We start from the raw sequence: 12,656 nt of genomic DNA, 5'->3' as shown, positions 1-12,656 counted from the left end.
TACGTAATATTTGCGGTTCAACATCAGAGTGACTCTTCATCAGACTTGCAACAGAGGTGCACTCTTACATCGTGCATCTTCCAGATATAGTTTTCGTTTTGCTTATCTCAGGAGGAAACCAACAAAAAGGTTTTACCGTCGTGAAATCAGGATTTTCTTTCTACACCTGAAGAGTTTCGGTATTAGTCTGGAATCTGCGTGTTGATAGCCCATAACTCTTGGGTTGAGTGCTTCACTGGAAATACCTTATCTTGACCTTATATATTGAACAACACAAGTTTAAAACCGTTTTCAAGGCGGAGTTTCGGAATAGGTCACCTACCTAAACATTTTTGAAGATCTATGATTTTTCTTTACCCCAACTCTCCCCCTCTCTGGGGCCCTCAGCATAGACTTGTCAATTTTTTTTTTGCACTATGCACTTAAAAACGATGGGAGAAACCGTTATCAAAAAAACAAACGTGTTGAAATCCATCTTCTCCCATCATTTTGAAGTGTGTGGTGAAATAAAAAAAAAATTCAAAAATCCCCGTCAAAACAGAGGAACTCCAACTTATGTGAGCGACTTAGTTCGAAACTTTATGGACTCCAGTACTTGATTGGTACTTTAGGCGAAAGTAAAGAATAATTGCAACCGGTGGTTAGGGTTACGCCGAACTTGATTTCCACGTTTTATGTTTGAATTCTTTGGCGGGATCTAAACATGAAACGTAAAGGGATATAAATAAACAAATATTCTAACGAACACATCCAGTGGGATTCTCCACAGCACGTAATCCAACGAGACCCTTTTCTGTTTTTTAAACAGTTGGTTGTGAGTTGATAGAGGTTTACTGTTTAATATAAAGATCAGTATTACTTCAGAGTGGTCTCGGTGCGCGCACTCGCGACTAGTCGATCCTACAACCACTACCTAGCAAAAGTAAATAAAACACAAAATAATTTTTTTTAAAACAAAGCAAATAAAACACAAAAACACAAAGTAATTTTTTTAAACAAACTAAATAAAACATAAAAACACAAAGTAAGGATCGACTAGTCACGACTAGCTAGCTCGGATGCGCGCACCGGGACCACTCTTCTTAAGTAATACCTATTTTTTTTACTACCCACAAGGAGCTAAACACAGAGAGGACAAACAAGGACAGACAAGCGGATTAAGTCGATTACATCGACCCCAGTGCGTAACTGGTACTTAATTTATCGACCCCGAAAGGATGAAAGGCAAAGTTGACCTCGGCGGAATTTGAACTCAGAACGTAACGGCAGACGAAAATACGGCTACACCAAAGATCTTCACCCGGGAACCCCCCAAAAAAGAAAAAAATTAAATTAACCAGCCTTGGTGAATGTTTTAACAATGAGGTGCTTCCCGCGTGTTATTGGAATCGATTTAGCATTCCTATAAAGCACCCGAGACGTGAATGGCATTGCGATAGAAGACTAAGACAATGTAGGAAGCATTTGTTGAACACGAAAGAATTGATGGAGTTACCCCCTGAAAAAAATGATGGATTTTTATTACTTACCTTCAGCTTTCCACCTTCATCACTGCTTTATGCTGTATGCACAGTGTCACTTGTACGCTCTCTCTCTATCTATATATATATATATATATATAAATATATGTATGTATATATATATATATATATATATACGTGAGAACAACTAAGGGCCAAAAACAAGCATCGCTGCTTCTATATCATGAATGACAAACGAGATGAAACGTGGAAACGACAGAAACAAGATCAAAAAAGTCCGCCTGTTTGTGTTATTGGAAGAAATCTCGTTAAAGTCTCGTTTTGTAAAGCAGAGACAGAGAGAGAGAACGAGAGAACGAGAGGAGGGGAGAGAGATTAGTGTTGGGGGGGGTAAACGAGAGGGGGATGGATTAGTGTGGGGGAGGGTAAACGAGAGGGGGAAAGGGTTAGTGTTGAGGGAGGGTAAACGAGAGGGGGGAAGAGTTAATATTGGGGAGGGGGTGTAAACCAGACGAGGGGGAGGTAAACGAGAGTTGGTCAGTGATGTCACAGCGATGGCCGACCGTACAGATTGGCAACATCAACCTCAGGTACACGTTGGCATTGATTTATTTATTAGCATTCACATTTCGTTGGGATTCTTACCCATTAAATTACCCGATCAAACGGGTGTATTTTACCAAGCTACATTGTATATATCGCTCATTTTTTTCTTTTCATACACGATGTGTTGTTTAAAAATCGTCGCTAAATTCGATTCTATTTTTTTTCCCCTTCTGTTGTTGTTATTTGTAATTAATCATTTCTAATGTTAAGGTGATGATGACAGTTCTTCTTCGTATGAGGAAGAGCAGCAAGCTCTGATGTGGCTATGTAAATCGATCCTTGAGCGACAGGCTCTGACGCACTTGGGGCAAATACGTAGGCTTTGGGTCAGATGGGGGGTCGTAACCGATGACTTATCGTCTCAGACGTTTCTTATCCGCTTGCATTCTTGAGCAGTGTTGTCTTTAAAGTCTTTGAAACCAAACACCGAACCTAACCTAAATTAAATCATACTAAACTAAACAATCGCTGGGTACTATGTTTGTAAACGCTTATCCGAACAATTAATAAGCTCTGTCATAATATTTATTGTTTGAGATCGATAAATAAACTAGTGAAGCAAAAATACAGTGAACATTGTTAAGATTGCGTGTAAACAAAATGTACATCACACATTGATATTCTGCCGAAGTTAATTTATATTGTCAGCCCCGATTGATAAAGGTGTTCCAGCCATGGCCATTTCCAAATAGTTCAGTTCAAACTACGTTTTCAGATACGACTGTTCCTCCACTACGCACTGTCTAAGGCGCTCGGATATGATTTGAGAAATGTTTGGTTACTGTTTCTAGCATGTCGATCGAACACGTCGAAGCTATCCCATTGGCTCGTTCATAAGTCTGTTGCATAAACATGTATGTGTCATTTGCATTTTTTGTTTATACCCAGACAATGTTTCTGTGCTGTGACACCCACCACAAACTCTTTTCTAGATATGAATGTCTTTAAATATCTATCGAATTCCTCCACCAACGTGTTCGCAGTATCAGGTTTTCCAGTCGCCAACTGGAAATGTTGCGTTGTGTCGTTCAATCTTTTCTTCAGTACATAAATTAGAGCAGCCTTTTTCGAGAAACGGATCGCACTACTAAAAGAAAATAAAAAAAGGAACTCAAGATAATTTTTTTGCTAAGCATGCCATTCAGAAAGTCTCCGGACCGCATGTTGCCTATAACTTAATTAGTCTCATATGAAATACGGTCCAAACCAGGAAATAAACTGAATCGTATAATAAAATAGACTCGGATCGCTGACTTATTGATAAATATTTAAATAACAACGCAGTGATTTATTTTGTCTTTTTTTTTTTTTTTTACCCTGCAAGTCGAAACAGAGAATTATGATGTTCTTGTGTTTTCCCAGATGAATCGCTCTCAGAATCGACCGATCCGACAAAGTACCTTGAACAAATTTAATATGAACAAAATCAAGTTAACCCCATTAGTTTCATAGTGTCAGCAAAACAAGACAAGATTGATATAATACGAAATGTTAGTTTCGGTTCTAAATCCTATTCATTTATTATTAACTTTTCAAGAATCATAACTATTGTACATTCATCTTTTTTTTTACGTCGTTTTTTATCGTTCATATAATTTATTTTTCTGATTATTTAATTGTAATTAATTCTATTACGAAAATTAAACCTCACACATTAATGGGTTAATTCAACGACTCGTCCAAACAAACCATCGCATATTTCTCAAACGCATTATCACATACAACCTTTTTTTTTCCATTTTACTTGAGATGCCCTATTTTAATTTCACTTTATAATGACCCAAGTCCTTGAATGTAGGTATTTTATAAATTCTGTGAGTCGATAATGTTTCTAACTGACCACTAAGTTGTTGCGTATTCGTATTTCGTCCTGTGTAGTATAGTTGGGTTTTATGATGCTAAAGGAATTTTTATTAATTACAGCTCGCTGGACAAAATGCTTAGAGACATTTCGTCTGCCTTTACGTACTGACTTCAAATTCCACCGAGGTTGACTTTGCCTTTCATCTTTCCCAGGTCGATAAAATAAGTCCTGTCAAGTACTGAGGTCTATCATCGACTTACTCCTCCTCTTAAAAACTGCTGGTTCTCAAAAACATTCCGATCTTTTATTCCGACAATGTATCTTGAACTACGTTATTAGACGTTGCTTTATTAAACGGCAAAGGGGAATTTGCTTGCTGTTTCTAGCAGGTTACACGACTAAGTAGAAGCTTGCCACGTTGTTCCACGATATATTTATTGTTGGTTATACATTGTAACGGACCGATCTCCAACAATATGAAAACAAAGATAGTTTTCCAAATAGACAGAGGTGCGAAAATGGGTGGAAACTGAACATGCATTTTCATAGCATTCAATAAAAATCTGTAGTCCCGTTGTTTAACTCCAGTATTGATTATATCTTTAATCAAGAATTCCAATAATGACCATTGAGTCTTTTATTCTCAGTTTATCTAGAAAATTCATTCACCTTCATCATTGTTCTACGTGCTGGTGTCTGTTGGACTGGTCTTCTGAAGCTGTTTTTACATGATGCCCGCCTTGTTGCCAACTATTTTTGGTTGCTTCTTACATCACAAGAGACAGTATAAGTATTCCAAAACCAAACTACACGCCCTGGATAACTATGGCACTTTTTAAAGATATCTCTGGCAGACAGAATGATCGCCTTTGACTCAAAAACAGTAATGTGTATTTGTTTCGGACTTTTTTTTTTTTTAAATACTACGCGTTAGGTAGTATTTTTTTGTTGAGAAAACAGAAGTCTGTAGAGCAGTGATTCCCAGAGTGGTGTATACGCCGCTCCGGTGGGGAGTGGGATCCAATTTTTTTTCTTTTCTAGTAGGACATGGAATTGTGGAAAGAAAATTTTCACAGCAAACATACTACACTTTATACTCAACTTAGCTAAACCAACCTCCTCCAGCCATTCATACTGTGTGAAGATTGTCTGCTGCAGTGTAGTGCTATTCTAATACCTCGGTGTGAATATTTCTTTAAGGAAAGTATGAGAAGTCGATACTCAGTACTTAATAAAAGAGTTACCGGTAGATTCTTTTGGGATATTTTCGGTTTGAACGGCAGTTTTTTCTAGCGGTGTCATATGAAATTGTCACCCATAATTATGACCCTAGTATCGATCTATTGCATTTCAATCTGTGTTAGGGTTAGGGGTGGGGGGAAGGGTATCTTTTTTTCTTCAGAAATGTAAATAAACCCAATCTGTTTCTTAAACGAGGGACATATTTATACGGCATAGAATGTTTTTTAACTCAATAGACGTCATTGATTGGTTGAAATTGCAGAAATTGAAGAAAAAAACAAATATCTTACAAACTATAGAATTTTCTCAATAAAGCCAAGAGAAAAAGATGTTTTATAAACGCATTCTACCAGTATACGAAATTTAAAAGTGTTTAGTTACGTGGAAATTATTTTTAAAAAACTGCCGGTCAAACCGAAAAGATCCTTCTTTTGTATTAAATAATTGTGATCAAATATTAAAAATAAAGTTGTTTTTTTTTTCCCCATCAACCGGTGGGTCATACATTTTTCTGGACAGCTATTGGGGGGAAAATAAGTTGGGAAACACGGCTCTGTAGAGTTGATGTTATATCTAAGGCTGCAGATTTTTAAAAAAGGGGTGTGGGGAAACACCTTGAGGCGTTTAGTTATGCCCCTTCCCGTACGAAGTTCAGATCCTACTGAGGTTAATTTTGCCTTTCAACCTTCGGATCTTTTCGGTTTGACCGGCAGTTTTTAAAAATAATTTCCACTTAACTAAACTCTTTTAAACTTCGTATGCTGGTAGAATGTGTTTATAAAACTTCTTTTTCTCTTGGCTTTACTGAGAAAATTCTATAGTTTTTAAGATATTTGTTGTTTTTTTCTGCAATTTCAACCAATCAATGACGTCTATTGAGGTGAAAACATTCTGTGCCGTATGAATATGTCCCTCGTTTAAGAAACAGATAGGGTTTATTTTAAAAAAAGATACCCTTCCCCCACATCTAACCCTAAAACAGATTGAAATGCAATAGATCAATACTAGGGCCATAATTATGGGTGACAATTTCATATGACACTGCTCGAAAAAACTGCCGTTCAAACCGAAAAGATCCCAATCTTCTAAGGACATTGATAAAACAAATCAAGAGGCAATATGATTAACTATATCTCCCAAACAAGAAGAGAGAAAAAATGTGAGCTTGCGCCTGTGCTAGAAATAAGTACATGCATGGTTGCACACAGTATTACTTCATAGTGGAGAGTGTTAACCAGGGCATACAACTGTCTTCCTAGTTTTATTTTATTTATTCAAATCAGTGCTTCTCAAATGGCGCGTTGTATATTGTATCTAGGTGTCCTAAATTTTAAATATATAATTTATGGTTTTAAAAAATCCATACTAATACTTGAGTACTTTGAAAAACCTGTAATTCAAAATGTTATGCGTTAGCAGACTTATTATTAAAAGGAGGTAAATAATGGTTTTCTATGTATTTTTCTCTAAATTTTTAGATTAGTTTAACTTTGCATACAAAATGCATCAGTAATATTTAATTCTCCATGTGATGTGCAGCCTTTTCATGCGAAGTGTGACAATACATCATCAACATTTAACGTCTGTATTCTATGCCGGCATGAGTTGGACGGCTTGACAGGAACTGGTTGCACCAGATTCCATAGTTTATTTTGGCTTGGTTTCTACAGCTGGATGCCCTTCCTAATGCCAACCACTCCACAGAGTGTATTGGGTACTTTTTACATGACATCATCACTGGTGCTACTTTTTTTTATGTATGTAGCACCAGCACCTGTGCTTTTTACATGGCACAAACACCCACACTAATGCTTTTTATGTGGTGCCTTGGTTTTAGGATCTCGATTCTGTTGTGGTGGCCGGGTCTTGTGTACAACAATATGCCACATATCTTGGTCCTCTGTCATCTTCGTATGGTTCATTGTTTTTCAGATCAGTCTCCTATACTTCGTCCCATGTCTTCCTGGGTCTCCCTCTTCCTTGACCTCCTTCCACATTAATGATCAGCACTTTTTTATGCAACCATCCTCATCCATCTACATCACATGACCAAACCAGCGTAATCTCTTCTCTTGCACACTGTGTCGAATTCCTCTTATGTCCAACTTCTTTCTCAATACACCGATGCTCTGTCACATGTGTGTACTGACATCACACATCATCCAGCAGAGCATACCAGCTTCATTCCTCTCCAGCCTTTGCTTGTCCTCCACATTCAGAAGCCATGTTTCCCTACCATGCAGCATCACAGTTCATACACTTTGCAGGTGAAGTGCGGATGTCATTTTCAACTTATCTTATTTCCAACCACTCGCTGAGTATACGTGTGGAGACAGCCAAAAGAAGCATTTGACCCAGACTGCCTTCTTCCAACTGTTAAACATGGAGGATGATGGGGGGGGGGCTGTATCTTGGAAATCCACCAGCCCAATGAGTTCCCTTCATGGCAGAATTAATTGTGAAGACTATTTAAGCATTTTATCTGATCAAATTCATCCTATGGTTGTGGAACTGTTTCCGAAGGGAAACATAATCTTTCAGGATGATAATGCAGCAATTTACACAGCTTAAGTTGTTACTGAATGGTACGAGGAACATTCTAGTGAAGTTGATCATCTTATCTGGCCATCACAGTCCTCAGATCTCAATATTATTGAACATTTATGGTGCATTTTAGAAAAACAAGTAAGGAGTCGATATCCTCCACCATCATCACTACACGACTGTTCTAGCTAAAGAATGGACAACAATTCCTTTGGAAACAATTCAAACTTTGTACAAGTCCACACCTTGTAGAATTCAAGCTGTAATTACTGCCAAAGGTGGTCCTACCCCATGTTAAAATAAATTTGTTTGAAATTTTAAGGTGTTTCCATTATTTTGACCAACCCTTGCATATATGTGTGTGTGTGAGGGGCTTCTTTCATTCTCTGTCTACCAAATCCACTCACAAGGTTTTGGTAGAGTAGAACTGAACTTGGGACTATGTGGTTGGGAAGCAGACTTCTTACCACTTCAGTCACTATGCACATACACCACATCACTCACACATACACAAACTCTCCTCAACTTCTCAAAATGGTGTACAAAATACAAAAAAGCGTTTATCTCAATTAGTGGTTCCCAGCTTGTGGTCTGCAAAGGTAGTGCTAGGGGTCTGTGAACTAAATTCAAAATTTCATATATATACATATAATGATAAGCATGTTAAAAGGGGTCCGTGAGAAAACTCATTTAATTAAAAGGGATCCTTAGTAGTGAAAAGGTTAGGAACCACTGATCTAAATAAAGTCAATGTTTAGCTTTAAATTAGTTCTAAGTATTTAACCTTTTAGCAGTCAAGGTGATCATATCCGGCTGAAATAATTTTCCTGTTTTATACTCAAACCAACCAGATTCAGCCCAAATATTCTACCTGGTTTGTGTTCAAACCAGTCAAATCCAGCCTCTCACATCTACCTTACATTTGCATTCATCATCATCATCGTTTAGCAGCCATTTTCCATGCTGGCATGGGTTGGATGGTTTGATTGGAACCGGTAATCCAGAGAGCTGCAACAGGCTCCTGTCTGTTTTGGTTTGGTTTTTATGGTTGGATGCCCTTCCTAATGCTAACCACTCCCCAGAGTGTACCAGGTGTCTTATGTGTCACATCATTGAAATCTTGAAGCTCCAAGATGATGCATGATTAATTAAAAACAATGTGAATAATTAGGGATTACATTTGACAGAGTGATCTAAATGCTAAAGGGCTAAGGAGTGCTATCTTCTGTGTTTCCTGACTATTTATGCTTGGACTAGAACCATTGAACTGTGACACAGCAGTGGAATCTGCTTATGAACCAGTACAGAGTGACTCCAGAGGATATATGCACCTTAGTCAGAAACATGACTTAATATCTGTAATGATCTGTAGAAGAGGCCTTACGTTTACCATTCAACCTACCAGAAAAAAATAGGAAGGACAAATTGGTTAATGTTATCTGGAGTACACTGCCCAGAAAAAAAAATAATACAAAAGCCAAAAAAAAGACATGGTCATTATGGTTATTCTGGTAAGAATGTAAAATATCTACCACAAAATTGAATTGATATTATTTGCAAGTTACATTAACTCTTTAATATTCAGATTACTCAATCAAATGTAATGTTTATTTAATCATGTGGTTTTCAGTTAATCATGCATTATCTTGTAGCTTTGAGATTTTGAGGATGTGATTGTTTAATTTTTGAATGACATTGTAAGATAGGTGTGAGAGGTTGAATCTTGCTGGTTTGACCGTAAAACAGGTAGAATATCTGGGCTGGACATGGCCCAGTTAAACTTGACTTATTTTAACAAAAATTTGTTTCAAACACAACATTCCTTAATATAACATAGATTGGTATATAAAATTGCTTTCCGCAGTTAAGAGTAGTGAAATTTTGAGTGGATGTATCTGATTTCTGCAGTGAAAGAGTCAATTGAGGCTGACCTGGTGTCAGACAACAACAACGACTCTATGGCTGTTTGACCATGTGACTATATTCAGTTGTCTAATCCCTTAACTTCACAGTTATTGGGGAGGAGGGAAACCTTGAGAATGGATATATGAATAGGTTTAAAACTGTTTATGATTTAAAGTTTTACCGAGTAATCAATTATATGTTATGATTATTTTTCAGAGTCAAACATCATCTGTGATAGATCTTGATGATATGGAAGTTATAGACAATGATGCTTCCGACTATGAGAGTGAATTCAGAGGTTGGTTTTCATGTTTGATTCTTTATCTTAAATTTTTTTTTACATACAAAACAACCATCATCCCAGCATCCTTTTGGGTGTAATATAAGGATTAATTCGGTTTTAAATTTTTATTTTTTATTTTTATCCTACCCATCTATCCATAGCAATAAAATTTCTCTCAAATCAAACTCTGCCATCTTCAAAAACCAAGCAAAACATTTGTGCTGCTTGAAGAGAAAGAAACGACTGTGTGGTCATAACTGAAGTGCCTTTTGATCAGTACTGACTTGATGTTAGCTAAACAACAAAATAACTAATTGCAGATATTCCAAGAGGATCTAGTTCCTGGTTTCTCAATATTAGTTGAAGCATAATATATAGAAACAAATGTACTGCTGAAATACTCAATATAATTGCTACCTTGCATGTGAATTAAATTCCCATGAGATTGTAGTCAACTATCTTATCCATGCCTCCATTTTGCATTCATTAACTCTTACATAGCTTGGTGGTTAGGATGTTAGGGTTTCGATTCCCAGATATTGTGTCTTTCAGCAGGGCACTTTATTTCATGTTCACTTGGTCAAAAATTGAGTACCAACTTGATGCTGGTGCATTTCTCTCCCTTCCCTTCTGTTACATTCTGGATATCATACAGGATCTAGGGTGGGAAGGTCGAGAGTGGGCGTGGCTGCTTGTGACTGCACGGGCCAGTTCTCATTGGTCAGTTTTCAGCAAATGGTATATTGGTTGATGGCCCAATTACTGTTTTTTTTCCTTTTTTCTTTTCTTTTCTTATTTTTTTTACATAGTCAGTCCACTGCTGATGCAGCCCACATTGCCAACACTTGTTTGAGTTAGTACCAAGCTTTACAGTCTGCTCAAGACTACTGAACGGCCAAGGAGAATTATGGCTAAAATATGTTAGTTTCCATATGCACAGAAAGTTTAGCAGGCCGTAAGAATTGTCCACTTGGTGTAGGGCAAATACAGGATGTCCATTGGATCCTCATTAATGAATTAATTGATGAGAAATCATTTATTCTTCTACTTGTTTCAGTCATTTGACTGCGGTCATGCTGGAGCACCACCTTCAGGGGTTTCAGCTGAACAAAGCCTAGTACTTACTCTGTCAGTCTCTTTTGCTGAAGCACTAAGTTATAGTGAGGGGCATAAACATACCAACACTGGTTGGCAAGTGGTGGGGGAGGGACAAATGCAGACACAAAGGCACACATATATATACGACAGGCTTCTTTCAGTTTCCGTCTACAAAATCCACTCACAAGGCTTTGGTTGGCCCGAGGCTATAGTAGAAGACACTTGCCCAAGGTGCCATGCAGTGAAACTGAACCCAGGACCATGTGGCTGGGAAGCAAACCTCTTACCACACAGTCATGCCTGTGCTCATATATATATATATACACACACACATACAAAATATAAAGTTATATCTTGAGTGACAACAACACTCAAGATATACAATGGACTGGAAATAGAAGTGCTCCAAAGAGCTGTATACACTTCTAATATGTCGGACTGTATAGATATAAACTAGTATATAAGATTTGCATGTGTTTGGCCTATCTTTGAATTTTGTGGTGTTCCTGTGGTTGTTGCCCCTATTGCCTCCCTTTGGATAAAAAGTGTATATACACATACATACATATGCATATATATATATATATATATATATATATATATATAATATATATATATATATACATACACACACACACATATATATATATACACATACATGCATACATACAAATGCATATATATAAATATATATATATACACACACACATATTATATATATATATATATATATATATATTATATATGTATATGCTATTTAAAAGCCGTATTCAGTTTCTCTTCATATTAAAGTGTGAAATGAGATGGCCAGCTAGCTGAATCAGTAGCATGCTGGACAACTTGCCTAACAGCATTCCTTCCAGCTCTTTGTGTTCTGAGTTCAAATTTAGCCAAGATTGACTCCACCTATCATCCTTTCATGGTCAGTAAAATTAATTACCAGGTAAGTAAGTACTGGCATTGATGTACTTCATTTGCTCTCCCTACACCTCAAAATTGCTGGCCTTGTGCTAAAATTAGAAAGGATATTACAGTCTGAAATAAGCTTGTTTGAAATACTTGTTTACTTTAAGTGGACAACTACTTTTGTTACAGCTTCAGGCGACAATGTCTGGTATGTGGGACCAGATGAAGAGCTTGGTATGTAAATCTGAAAATAACAATTGCAATAGCAAACATATTTTACACCCACTATTAAAAAACGATAAACGTCGCTCTTTTCAAGCCTAGCCTGGCTCATGGGCCCGGTTTCCCAGTTTCTGTGGCGTATGTATTCCCCCCAGCTGGACGGGATGCCAGTCCATCGCAGTGTTACTCAAGAAACAGGTAGAGAGAATGAGAGAAAGTTGTGGCGAAAGAGTACCACAGGGGTCATCACCACCCCCTGCCAGAGCCTTGTGGAGCTTTTAGGTGTTTTCACTGAATAAATACACACAACACCCGGTCTGGGAATTGAAACTGTGAGCCTCCGACCATGAGTCCGCTGCCCTAACCACTGGGCCATTGCGCCTCCACACACCCATTATTAGCAGTCATAGTGAGGTGGTGAGATGGCAGAATCATTAGCATGTCAAACAAAATGCTTAGCATTTTGTCCATGTTTACATTCTGAGTTCAAATGCTACCAAGGTTGACTTTGCCTTTCCTCTGTTCGGGGTCAATAAAATAACTACCGGTTGAGTACTGGGGTCGA

General features: G+C 37.5%; 2 protein-coding genes across 14 annotated transcripts in view; one reads left to right on the top strand and one right to left on the bottom strand.

Annotated features, from left to right (window-relative positions):
- LOC115220402 (E3 ubiquitin-protein ligase RFWD3) overlaps nucleotides 1-1,792 on the bottom strand; it is a 38,784-nt gene extending 36,992 nt beyond the window's left edge. For 6 of the 11 annotated variants that reach the window (XM_029790523.2, XM_036510131.1, XM_036510134.1 and 3 more), the window contains exon 1: nucleotides 1,530-1,791. The gene's annotated coding sequence lies outside the window, so the exon portion shown is untranslated. Of the gene's footprint in view, nucleotides 1-1,529 lie in introns of all 11 variants that reach the window. The other 5 variants (XM_036510127.1, XM_036510128.1, XM_036510130.1 and 2 more) reach the window with 1 other exon arrangement.
- A 207-nt stretch (nucleotides 1,793-1,999) lies between these two features.
- Nucleotides 2,000-12,656, top strand: part of LOC115220470 (protein YIPF3) — a 54,689-nt gene continuing 44,032 nt past the window's right edge. For all 3 annotated transcript variants that reach the window (XR_005002528.1, XM_029790599.2, XM_029790598.2), the window contains exons 1-2: nucleotides 2,000-2,071; nucleotides 9,799-9,880. Coding sequence is in view for 2 of the 3 variants with exons in the window: in XM_029790599.2 (XP_029646459.1) it covers nucleotides 2,036-2,071; nucleotides 9,799-9,880 (118 nt within the window). In the remaining variant the exon portion in view is untranslated. The remainder of the gene's footprint in view (nucleotides 2,072-9,798; nucleotides 9,881-12,656) is intronic.

The sequence above is a fragment of the Octopus sinensis genome, linkage group LG16 (genome assembly GCF_006345805.1).
Source record: "Octopus sinensis linkage group LG16, ASM634580v1, whole genome shotgun sequence".
In the NCBI taxonomy this organism is placed as follows: domain Eukaryota; kingdom Metazoa; phylum Mollusca; class Cephalopoda; order Octopoda; family Octopodidae; genus Octopus; species Octopus sinensis.
This window is presented reverse-complemented; position numbering and strand designations above follow the sequence as displayed.